We start from the raw sequence: 12,843 nt of genomic DNA on the forward strand, positions 1-12,843 counted from the left end.
CAATGCTTCCAATTAAGCCAAGCAAGGCTCACAAAGGCCCTGGAGACTCCAACGTGTGCACAATACTTTGCAGGCGGCATTCAGCCCAAGCTCGAGTGGAATATCTCTATGAGGGAAATGATATTGGTGGCATAGCCAACTGTCTTCCAAGAGCCCCATCTGCAAGACCAAATTTTCCAGACCTTTTACAGACAGTCATGCTTTCTCCTTAGTGTTTCGTCTGAGTGACAGCAACATCCAGTCATGGCTGAGGCGAACCACAGGGGGCCTGGGCAGAATCTATTCCTAAGAGGAGATTTTACGCTCCATTCCCTTTCCTAAAGGGAAAGACCTTTACTAAAATTGGGCAACTATGGGCTAAGGTTCCAACATGGCCTTAGAAAAAGCAGCCTTTGCTTACAGATCACTTGGGTCCCCTCCAATGGCGAGCATGGGGCGATTATTTCACATTAAACTCAGAAGAAGCTTCAATAACTAACCAGCAATGAGACTGCCCAGAGTGGGACCCTTTATTACACGTTATAAAATGCTGGAGGACGTTTTCTGACATCCCATTGCTATGTATTACATTGTCCTTCTTTCCAAGATAATTTAATTACATGAAAATTAACATGAAACGTACAATCTAATACGTGGCTCTGTCTCGGACATAACAGTCTCCGGTAACTAATGTTAAGTTTAATATCTGCTATTTACTAGACTGCCTGATAGGTATCAGTCACACTGGTAAGATTTTACACACATCTACACTCAGTATCGACATCCTGTAAGGACGGTATCATCCAAATTTTCAGATGAGGTTCCCACTTCTCCTAAAGTTAAAGGAGGTTAACCGCCTGCCCATGGCCACCCATTACAAAGCAATGTTTCACCTCAGACTTTGATCAGTCTGGCTTTAAAGGTTTTCCACAATAAAATATTTTAAATCATCGGACGTGCCAGTGATGAAGAAAAATATAACAAGATTGTCAATTACCAATATTCAGATGGAACTACTGGGCTTACTCTGAGCTCCTACCTTGGCTAATTTCCACTCCCTGTCTCTGGCTGGCTGGACCTCTGTGAGCAGTGAGGGGGATACCCTGAAAGGGCATTCAGAAGGTTCCTCAGGAGTTAGAACTGTTCCTTTTCCCCACTTTTAGAGGTGGGAGGGAGAGAAGCATCAGCCCAGGTGTCACGTTTGGACACAGTCCCAGTGATCTGACAGCCTGGGTGAGGCCACTGCCTTCTGTCTCACTCAGTTATAGGTACTGAGGCTCTCAATGTAGAAGCATTGATCTACCCATTTTGTGCACCACTCCCAATCAGGGTAGATGGGTTATTGGGACCCTTGTCTTCCCCAAGACGTGGGGCCTAGACTAATCTTTTTGACCCATTGTGGATGTCCAGGTTGTCTGGATAAGCCCAGAGGGTGGATAAAAATGCTGACCCACTACCATGTTTACTTCCTCCATGTAAGAAGGCTTACCTCAGTTTCCTGATTTGCATTCCTATCTTCAAGGGCTGTCAGTAGTCTTGGCCCCCGAGGCTCTCTTGGGCTTTATGGTTGGCAACTCCCACTTTCTGGGACTAGAACTTTGAGGTCTACATCCAGTGCCATTTGCTGTGATCAATGTTACCTTGCTCCACTCACCAACCAGTCCTCCTCAAACATGTGTACTGAGCAGATGCAGCACAAGTCCCCTGTTTCTTCACCTGATGTCTGTTTTTACCTGTAGCCCTCCCTCGTAGACAGCAGTCTTATGGCAAAATTAGCCCATCTGGTCCTGTCTCCACACATTTCTTGCCTCCTCCCCATTCCACAAGCTCTAGGCAGAAGCACCATCACATTCATTTAGGGAACTACCCTCCTACTTTCCCCTCCACTCAACCTCATAGCTTTATTCTGTCTCACAAAAATATGACAAAGAGGGAACTGGCTCAAAGTTCTTTGAAAAATCTGACTGACCCTCCCCGTGGCACATAGAAAACCCCAGATTTCCACCCCTGTGATGCACACAAAAGATACATTAGAGATACCAGCAAGGGAGAAAGAAGAAAACTTCTCTGCTTGTCAACATAAATTTATTCAAGAAACTTTAGCAATTCACTTAAATGTGAAAGTACTAGTGTCTATAAAAATATCTACAGAACATGGTTTCTGGTATTTAGAGAAGCACTGTTTAATCTGTATTCTGATACAGTGGGAACAATTTTAAATAAAAGAATATGGAATCAAATTTAATTTTTTTTCACCCAGGACCTCCAAGAACATTCTGTACCCCCCCCAAACCATATCCTTACACAAGAAAAGAGGGGAATTCTAGATGTAGTACCTTAGCATGAATCAACAAAAATGAGCAAAAATAACACTTGTCCTTCTGCCACTTCTGAGGCATAAAGTGGAAATAAATAGTGAGTATAGTGTATCTTGAGGCCTTGGGGAACTCAGGTTTTAGGAAAAGACATGCCATACATTCCTGCAATCTCCTTTTGTGTCTCTTAGAAGAAGCTGATTAACTAAAAACATATGCCGGAGGGACAGAATAAGACCAGGAAAATCATTTAAGTAGCTAAAAATTCTGTTCCACTGGGCCCCAGAGAAAGATAAAACCAAAATATGCCCACCCCGTCCCTTGGCAGAAAGCGGCCTAGTTTGTAGAAGTTGTAAATGGAAATCAATGAGCTCTTCAAAGAGCACTGAAATCCCTTTACCAGCACGTACTCCTATAGAGAGATCCAGGAGGGAAGAATCGATATTGCTCCTAATTCCAAAGCCCAGATTCTTCATAGAGACACAGGGGCCAGGCCAGCTGCAACACAGAAGCCTAGAAGAGGCTGTTGGCCTGCCTTCTTGGGAGCCTGAGGGAGACTCACAGCTTTCTTCCAATCCCCCTAGCCATGTCCACACCTCTTTGTGGGGACCTCCCCAAAGAGGAACAGATTCAGTGTCTCCTACTAGCTGATAGTGGTGGAGTCTGTTATTTGGGCTTCTCTGCTGGCATGCCTTGTCCTTTGGCTGGACATTTCTGACTCATAAATAGATCTTTCTCCTACAGCCTTTCCACTCTGCTGTGTGCATGCCTGCATGTTGGTCTGCCTCATTTTGGGCAGGTCCCTTTGTCTCCTAGCTGTGCTTCAAATCCCTGTGACTATGCTCTGATTTGTTTCTCTTTAATTTTCTGTATTTATGTAAATATGTGCCTACAGTGACATGCACAGACCACGAATGACTTTTCAGTCAATGAGTTTGGGTGTAAGTGACTCTTTAATTGAGATATAGAACATTTGTACTCAAAAGTCCCCCTGGACTCCATTATTGGATCCCTTGCTAGAGGCAACCAACATTCTGATTCCTCGATCTTGAACTTTACATAAGTAGAAACAGAGGAGTGTATACCCCCTAGTGTCTATCCTATGTCACTCAACATGCTTCTGAAGTCCGTCTATTATTGCATGTGCCAGCAGCTCATTACTGCTGGGTTCTGTCTTGTTTATTTCTTACTGAATAGTATTCCAATGTATGAGCATACTCTTATTCACTATGCTTCTGGGTTTTAAATCCAACACCTGGAACAGAATTTTTGACCCTCTCTTATAAATTAGAGACAGAAAATCGGGCTCAACAAAATGGGAAAGAGACTATAATGACAGTGTCATATCAAACGACAGCAAGTAATAAGAAGTGTTCCTTCCTTTGCCCCTTGCAATCACCCCAACTGCAGAAAACTTGTCAGAACACCAGTTTCATAAGGAAGAACATCTAAGAGATCACAGGCAGTCCTGTTGACCCTCTGGGAAAAGACTATTATATTTATGTACTTTACTGTAATAAAAACAGACAAACAAACAAACAAAAACTCTTATTAATCCTTCAAGTGCAGGTTACGTGGCATCTCTCCTCTCTGGTTTTTCCATAACCTTGAGGGAAGATGACTCAACCCCTTATTTGTGTTCCTACAACAACTCACATGGAGTTTTGTTGCAGTTTTTACCATTTTGTACTTCTTGGTTCTTTGCAGACCCGACTTTCTAACAAAGTAAACTACAGAAACCACCTTCCCCCATGTGTGCAAAAAAAGGACCATCTTTTTCCTTTCTGGTGATTATACACACTTGCTGTAGAAGAATGGACACATGGATGACTGCCCAGATGGATGGGTGGGTGGATGGGTGAATGGGTGTATGGATGAGTGGATGAATGAATGGATGGATGGATGGGTAGGTGGTTGGATAGGTGGATGAGTAGGTCAATGGCTAGATGGGTGAATGGATGTATGGATGGGTGGATGAATGAATGAATGAATGAATGAATGAATGAATGGATGGATGGGTGGATGGATGGGTGGATGAGTAGATCAATGGCTGGATGGGTGGATGGATGGGTGAATGGGTATATGGACGGATAGATGGATGAGTGGATGAATGAGTGGATGGGTGGATAGATGGGTAGATGGGTGGACTGACGGATGGATGGATGGATGAATGAGTGGATGGGTGGATGAGTAGGTGCATGATTGGATGGATGGATAGATGCATGGGTGGATGGGTGGATGGATGGATGGATGAAACAATATGTAAATACTGCCATACTGTCTACAAACTCAATGATCTGTCTGGTCTTCAGCAACCCCTGGCAGTATCAGGATACTTCTTTCTCTCACTATCTCACATTCTCATTGGTTCTGGGAGTTCAAATTATTCTACTTACCAACAGGCAAATGTCCGAGTACCACCTACAGGTTATATCTCCTAGCCACCAGAAGTAGCTTCCTGATACTTTCATTCCTATGAGCTAGAGGTTGGACAGAGTCAGTTAATCTATAACCACGTAGCCCAAGAGCCAATCTGGACACCATGGTTAAGTTTCTGTGTCCAGGACAGGTCTGGCTCTAGTAAGAGTGGCACTGCTTCTGCTGTCAGCAGGCGGCTGGTTAAATACAGCCTCACAGGGAACTAAAAGGTGATGTTGAGCCCATTAGAGAGTTTTGTAACACTCTGAATAGCATTTAGTACTCAGCTGTTTCTCACCCACCTCTCAGATGCTCCCAGCAGGAAACAAGTCTGTAGCTGTCATGTTTACAGTTAATTAATGTTTATTTATATTTTTTAAACAAGGCATTCACCTGTCGCGCTTTAAAATAAATGTTCTGCTCTTCAATTAGAGGTTGTCAGAGTAGAGAAGAATCCTGTTTGTTATTGGTTGAATGCGTGTATATTTAAATGTGTATCAGGTAAGGACCTCTTTCCCTGTAATCTCTCTTCTCACAGAGGCTAAGTTTTCTTTTCTCGGAGAACACATCCTTCCCAGGTCTTGATTGTAAGATTGGTGTTCTGCTATATAGGCCATGACCTTGCTTCTAGAGGGTAGACAACATAGATTATAATGTCTCCTTAGATGGGGTGGCGAGAATTAGCATGAAAATACTGCACATTGCACAGTGTAGAACATGGATTTTAAAGGAGAAAGGACATTGTTACATTGGCTGTTCTCTTTGTAGTCAAGTATTGCCTCAAACCTTGCACATTGCCAAGAAAGGTCTGGCTCCTGAGAGATCACTTGAACACTCTTAGAATAGTCTTCTAGACAAGACTGTCTTCTTTACCAGGACCTTGGGTCATGCCGATGGTTGATGCTGACAGTATAATCTATGGTGAAGGTCTTGGGCCATAATGTGTCAGTTTGACCTTTAAAGGGGCTGGAGACGGAGTATCTAAGATCAGCCATGTGGGGTTATTACTATAACTGAGCCCCAACAAAAATCCTGGACATCAAAGCTCAGATGAACTTTCCTGGTTGGCAATACTCTCTATGTTACCACACATCACTGCTGAATTAAGCTTTGTCCATACAGCTCCACAGGGAGCCGATGCCTAGAAACCTACCATTGTCTCTCCTGGGTTCTGCCCTATGCACTCTTTACCTTTGCTGCTTTTAATCTGTATCCCTTCACCATAATAAACTATAATTATAAGCACAGTAGCTATTCTGAGTTCTGTTTGTCCTGGGGAATCAGTGAACCAGAGGATAGTCTTGGGGACCCTCTCTCAGAGAGTATGTGATAAAGATAGACTGGGTTCCAGGGTAGAAAACAGGTCAGAACTGAATGCCAACTCTGCCATATACCTCCTGATGATCTCAGGAAAATCACTTGACCCCTTAGTCTTTTTGAGACTATAGTAAGAATCTATACTAGATACTCACCAAATATTTCAATAAATATTCATTGAACGTGCCACCATTTTAATCACATAGTGTATGTTCAGACAGTGGTTAATGGGAGAGGTGATTGTTTGGCCCATCTGTGGGCTTTCCCATACTATTTTATGTTCTTTGGTTAGACAAGCACTTGAAGTCTGGACGTATGCCCCCTCGATACTTTTGCAGAGAATACATTCACAGTTTGTAGCTGATAAATTATTGTTCTTAGACCATTAACTTGGCTGTCATTGCTTCCTTCCTTATCCTAAGCATAGGCCTCTGGTTCCAAATACACACCTTCATCAATTGATGATGAAATTACAACCTGTTAAGTCCATCATCAATTGAAAATATCATACACTGAAAATGTATTTAATACACCTAACCTACCAAACACAGCTTAGCCTCCCCTCCCCCCAGCACTCAGGACACTTACATTAGCACACAGTCGGGTGAAATCATCTAACACAAGGCCTATTTTATAATAAAGGGCTGATTATCTCATGTAGTTTATTGAACACCATACTGAAACTGAACAACAGAATGGCTGCATGGGTACCGAAACGTGGTACCGGTAGAGGCTGCTCATCCTCCTGATCTTGTGGCGGGCTGGGAGCTCTGGTTTGCTGCCGCTGCCCAGCAGCACAAGGGAGGATCAAACCATGTGCCTCTTGCCTGGGAAAAGACCAAAGGTCAAAATATAAAAAATGGTTCCTACTGAACGTGAATCAGCTTCACTTGATAGTAAAGAAAAAAAAAAAAATCCTAAGTGGGAACCATCAGTAAGTGGGGGCGGGGGGTGGACGATCCGTCATGTTTTCTCTCAATTGTACAGTTGCTAAACCCGACACATAAAAGTACCTGGGACAGTACCAGGATCATCTCTGGAACGGAGTGAGTACTACTTGAACATGAATATGAACATCGAGAGCATTTCTTCCAAACACTACTTATTAGATACATATTCTTTGTTGACCAATAACTTAAAACCCAGAAAAATAAAGACATAGAAAATGGGATAAAATGCAATTTTTGTACACCTCTTACCAACGGGTGTTGAACCAATGTTTTCCACTATTGTGGATTAAACTGTGTCCCCCCGCCCCAAAAAATAAAAAGCATGTTGAAGCTCTATTCTCAGTGCCTGTGAATGGGACCTCATTTAGAGACAAGTCTTTGAAGAGGAAATCGAGTTCAGATGAGGCCTTACTCACTGTGGTGGCCCCTAATGAAGTCACCCCAATCCAGTGACTGCTGTCTTATGAGAAGAGGGAAGTCTGTACACAGACACGAAGACACACACACAGACACACACACAGGATGGTAGAGGGTTGAGACTGGCTGCCACAAGCCAAAGGATACTCGGGACCCCCCAGCAATCAGCTGAAGCCAGGAATAGGCATGGAGGGTTTTCCCTAGAGCCTTTGGAGATATCATGGCTGGCTGATGTCCTGATCTTAGATGTCTAGCTTCCAGAAAAGTGAGAGAATGTGTTTCTGTTCTGCTTCAAGGTACTCAGTCTGTGGTGCTTTATTATGGCAGCCCTAGGAAATTAATACATCCCCCCATTAAAGCCTGTCACACATAGGTCTTTGGCTTGTATCTGGGTTTCTTTCCTTGACAGAAAGTAAGCTTCCTCGTGAAAGATGGAAGGAACCAGCCAAGAGTGTGGAGGCAGAAGGAAGTGACTCACCCTGGGACTTCGGCCAACACTGCTCAGGTAGTACAGGAGCCCTTTGGCGTGGTAGATCGTTGGCTGGAGACGAGCGCTGGGAGAGAGCCACTGTCTGTTCAAATCCTCCCCTTTCAGTGAGCATCTGTGGCTGCGGGAACAAACAAGGAGCAAATAAATACTCGTCGAGAAGAAAATAACTCGAGAAAATAGAGCTCGACAAGACAAACTAATGAATCCCGCGTCCCTCTGACTTCTGCCCAATTGGCATCCATTGCAGATGTCCAGAAAGCTGCGGATCTGTCATTCAAGCTCCCCAAGGGTTGGGATTATTCCCAGGCCCCAAAAAGAAATGGGAGCCATATTTGACTTGCTACTGGGTTATCGCCGTTTCAGGACAAAGTTTGGGTAATGATAGTTCCCCGTTACATGCATCTACAGAGAATGAGTTCGATACATTTTTCTGGGCTCTGGGACCTTCAATTCTACAAATAATTAAGTTGAGCTCAAACTGTCACGCCGGGTGCGTTATATACACTATTTCCGGCTGGTCCAATAAGTCTGCCAGGTAGATAGTACTGCATCCCAGTGAAGAGACTAGAATTTCAAAATGATTACAAAAATGGCCCAAGATCCCATAATTAAGAGCTACGCTGCATGCCCAGGGCTGTTTGCCTCTGAGAAAGCATACAGCTCTTTCTCCCGTCTTATCCATACACGTGGCGCTGCACACTTGACCTTTACCCAGAGAGCCCGGGTATCTTTTGCGAAGACATCATGACACATGAGCGGAGTCATCCGTCCCCTCCTTTGGGAAACGGAGATGTCCACACTGGAAAGCATCAAGTCACTTTACAAAGTCGACGCAGCTCGTTATGAGAGCGCGGCTGGTGATTCAGGGGGAAGCCAAGACGCTGAGCTGTCAGGTCATCCAAAAAAAGAGATGCTCTGAAACGACCAAGTGCAGCCAGCCCAAGCTCGGGGAGGCCCCCAGCAGGCCTGCGACGATGCTATTTACTCAGGAGAGCTAATGGGAGAGCCACCACGAATGGAGGGGAGGCAGCCCGGCATCCCCCACGCCCAGGCCACATCTCCTGCAGCCCTAGTCCTTCCGCACATCAGGTCTTTCCAACAGGTCACAGATCCCTCAGAGCAACCCTGTCCGCTGTCCCTTTGCCAGGCCACTCCCTTCTGCTCCTATTAGTTACAAGACCTGCCCGAGTTCCCCTTAATCAGTTTCTCATAAACCACTTTGGGCGGGGTTTTACTGTTATTTAGTTATTTTTACCTCTCTTTCCTTGGACGGTGAGCCTCCTGGGGGCCGGAACAGTGCTTTGTTACCATCAAAACCCTAATATAGTAACTGCTAAAATCAGTATTCGGTAAATAATTTGGAAGGAATAAATGCACTAGCACTTAAATATAGAACCAGATACGTTTTCTGTGGTTTTTTTTTTTTTTTTAATCACTATTTTCAATAAATCTTGGAGGTGGAAGGAAAAAGGTTCAGCCTCCTTCTTTCACCACTTTCTCGTCTTCGTGTTTCTGAAATTATCTTTAAATATTAGTTTCTTGGTGCTTGTCAGCCTCCTCTTACAGATCGTTAGAAACTAAAAATCTTTAGATTAATCATTTATCCTGATCTCACCATTAAAATATTTTGACTTGAGAAATAGTAGGTTTTTTTCACCTTCTTTTGTGATTTTTTTGTCCTTTTCTTGCTATTTTTTTTTCTCCCTCCCTCTTTTTAATAGCAATGGCATCTAGAAATAGGGTTTATCTGTTCTGCCTGGCGACCAGGGATGGAGGTAAGACATAAAGGAGATCTTGAACAGTGATAGCAGCGGAAAGAAGCAGTTGTCCCAGACTTGGTCCTGAGCGTATTTGCTGTGTTTAAATGAATTTCTTTTCTCAAATCAAGGTACTCGCAGGCACAACATCCCTGAGCCCTGGGATACGAACCGCTCTGTGATTCTCCTTGCCTGGACCTGGTTTCTCATCAACACTGGGGATTTGTGTTTTTTCTTAGTAACATCAAAAGTGATGAAATCAGTAAGACCCTTTAAAAGCACTTCCATCTGTATAAATGAAAATGCAGGCAATGTATATATCCAGTAACCATCACTTCCATGTCAACTCTCTCTTTCCATGTGCTCCTTGGAGAACATGTGTGCGGACAATGACTCTGTGGAGAACATGTGTGGGGACAATGTCTACATGAGAAAATGCTCACAGCAAAAGTAGAAAAAAGTAAAGCTTGTGTTGCAGTCACAATAAGCCCTGGATTAGGGTTAAGAGGACGACTCCCAACTCACAGTCCTATCGCTGGATATGGGATTTGGGATTCTCTTTGAGAGTCAACAGCCTCATAGGCAAAAAATATAAAAATATGTGTAGCCCACTTCCCCGAATTATGCTGAAGATCAAATGAAATGATATTTCCATGGGGAAATATCTACAGAACTCTCTCTCTACCTGTGCCTCTCTTTAGGTCATGCCCATACCTATATCCATATGCGCATCCCCATCTCTATCTAAATTTACATCTTTGTCCCCATCTAGAAGGCTCAGGGATGCACAGCAACACATGAGCAACGTTCATTGGTTGCTCACCTCACCCTAATTTTTTTTCATTATGTAGAATAATGAAGGAGCTCTATACAGGTTGATTGGAAGGGATCCTATTGGCTAGGAACCCCAAACAAGAGGCTGTGGTCCAATGACCAGCTCACTTGAGCAGACTTAGAGGTGGAAGCTATGAGACTAAAAAGAAAAGAAAAAAAATTCTGAGGCAGTAACAATGTAAATTTTTAATTGGACTTCAGGCTGTTAAACAGTGCAGAGGGGGCTGGTGGATGGCATCTGAGATTATCTAATTATGTGGATTTGGAGAAATGACCCATGTAAGATGGAGGAAAGCCATCATCTTTGGGTAAATTTTGTTGTGCAGGGTATGGAGAGAGCGATGCATTCATTCCCTTTGTACCCATAGGTTGTGTGGATTTGGAAGCCCATGTGTTTGTATTTGTACTCAGGGCTCTCTGCATGGCTATGATTTGGAGAGTATCTCTGGGTCTGCCTATTGCTACAGCAGTCCCTGTATCTATGCAAGCGCAGATTATCACAATATGTACTACACGTAACTTGAGTGCTTTTCCTTTTAAAGCAAATCCATTTGCTTCCAATCTCCAAATCCATTTGGCATTTTGTGTTAATAATATCAGAGATTCATGCAGTCAGAGAAACTACCGCTGTTCTTCCCAGAGATTTGTTTTAAGCATTTGAAGATGAAACGTACCCAATCTTATTATCTACTGTAGCGTTTCTGAAATGACAGCTGCTCCCACTATGTGGAGAGAATTAGCAGATGGGCAGCTATGACTGGCTGGCAATAAATTCAGTGCCTCTAATTTCTGAAAAGGGGTCATCCCTCAAATAGAGTTTAAAGTCCTGCTTTGCTTATAAGAATAAAAGAGTGAGCATTGCTACTTTTTGAAAACTGCAAACTTACAGAGGAAAAAGAAAAAAAAAAAAAAAGAAGAAACACTTCTTTATGGTTCTAATAGGTGACACTAATTGATCCAACAAGTCTTCCCTATATTTAAAGCTTTAGTTTAACTACAGTCTAGTTTAAGACAATGCTCATATGCACTGAACATGCTAGAGCTTGGGTGAAAAACCATCTGGTTTGTCCAGGAACGTTTCAGTTTTAGCTCTGAAAATGCTACCTCCCCGAGAACCCCTCAGTTTCCGGAAATCTGGAGCAGTTGGTCCCCTCAAAGCCAGATCTCAAATTCTGAAAGGTGTTTCCAAGGTAGGATGTGGGCCAAAATTTGCCCTGTTTCACACTGACTTTGAATGTTTTAGGTGGGACGTGTACCTTCCCACCAGCCTGCCTGTTTCTACCACTTACTGCTTTTACATACATGTTCGGCACCTGTTTTTTCAGGCATTAACATCCTGTGTCCAGGAAGTCTTAAACCTGTGGTGTTTGGTAGGCCATACTTTTTCCTATGGGGGAAAAAAGGCCTCCGATCTCCTGAAAATATGGTCAAACACAAGCATCTCAGCTGAAGCTATTCAATAGGGAATCAGGGCGCCTGGGTGGCTCAGTGGGTTAAAGCCTCTGCCTTTGGCTCAGGTCATGGTCTCAGGGTCCTGGGATTGAGCCCAGCAACAGGCTCTCTGTTCAGCGGGGAGTCTGTTTCTCTCTCTCTCTCTGCTGCCTCTCTGCCTCCTTGTGATCTCTCTCTGTCAAATAAATTAATAAAATCTTTAAAAATATAAATAAAAAAATAAATAAACAGGGAACCAGTGGCAATAGTCCTAAGAGGTCACTGATTGGGAGCATGGCACCCCAGATAAAGAATGGTCTCAAAAGTCAAACAACCAAAAGGCAAATGGCGTCACTAGAATTCATTCTTTTAACATTAATTACATATTTTCCTATGTGCTAAGAATAGGGATCACCCTGGCCAGAGACAGGGAAACAAGTAATATAGCTAAGAGTCTTGACTGAACAACCAAGACCCCTAATACACAGAAAGGACCACAAGTCAGAGAGAAGGAGGAAAAGCAATTCTCTTCTTAAATGAGAACCTATCTAACTTCGGTCAGGTAAAATGATTCAAAAATCCCTCAACCATCCGTGACTGATAAATGGAGAGACGGGGCCCATCAGACTGAATGAATGACGTCTGGCTTGATCATCTCCATGGCCCCCAGCAGAGCCAGCTGAAGAGAAGCCGTGTGTTGGAGACTTAGCAAACATCTTCACCATTCCCTGCACATCCGAGTAACAGGAGGCAGCATGGATGCAAGAGGAGAATATTTATAAAGGTAAAGAGACGCATGGAAGCTTCAGGAATAAGGCAGAACAGCATGAGGCACTATCAGCCAGACACTGCACCCAGAGCTTTCTAAATAAACGCTGCTTGGCTAGAGAAAAAGGGAAAACCAACGGCAGCTTCATCTGAAGAACATGGTTGCT

At 43.5% G+C, this 12,843-nt stretch overlaps 1 protein-coding gene across 1 annotated transcript in view; it reads right to left on the reverse strand.

Moving 5' to 3' along the window:
• Positions 1–12,843, reverse strand: part of AGBL1 (AGBL carboxypeptidase 1) — a 661,016-nt gene that overhangs the window by 342,239 nt on the left and 305,934 nt on the right. Inside the window, exon 17 of the mRNA XM_059418473.1 lies at positions 7,875–8,004. Coding sequence (XP_059274456.1) covers positions 7,875–8,004 — 130 coding nt within the window. The remainder of the gene's footprint in view (positions 1–7,874; positions 8,005–12,843) is intronic.

The sequence above is a fragment of the Mustela nigripes genome, chromosome 13 (genome assembly GCF_022355385.1).
Source record: "Mustela nigripes isolate SB6536 chromosome 13, MUSNIG.SB6536, whole genome shotgun sequence".
Classification (NCBI taxonomy): Eukaryota; Metazoa; Chordata; class Mammalia; order Carnivora; family Mustelidae; genus Mustela; species Mustela nigripes.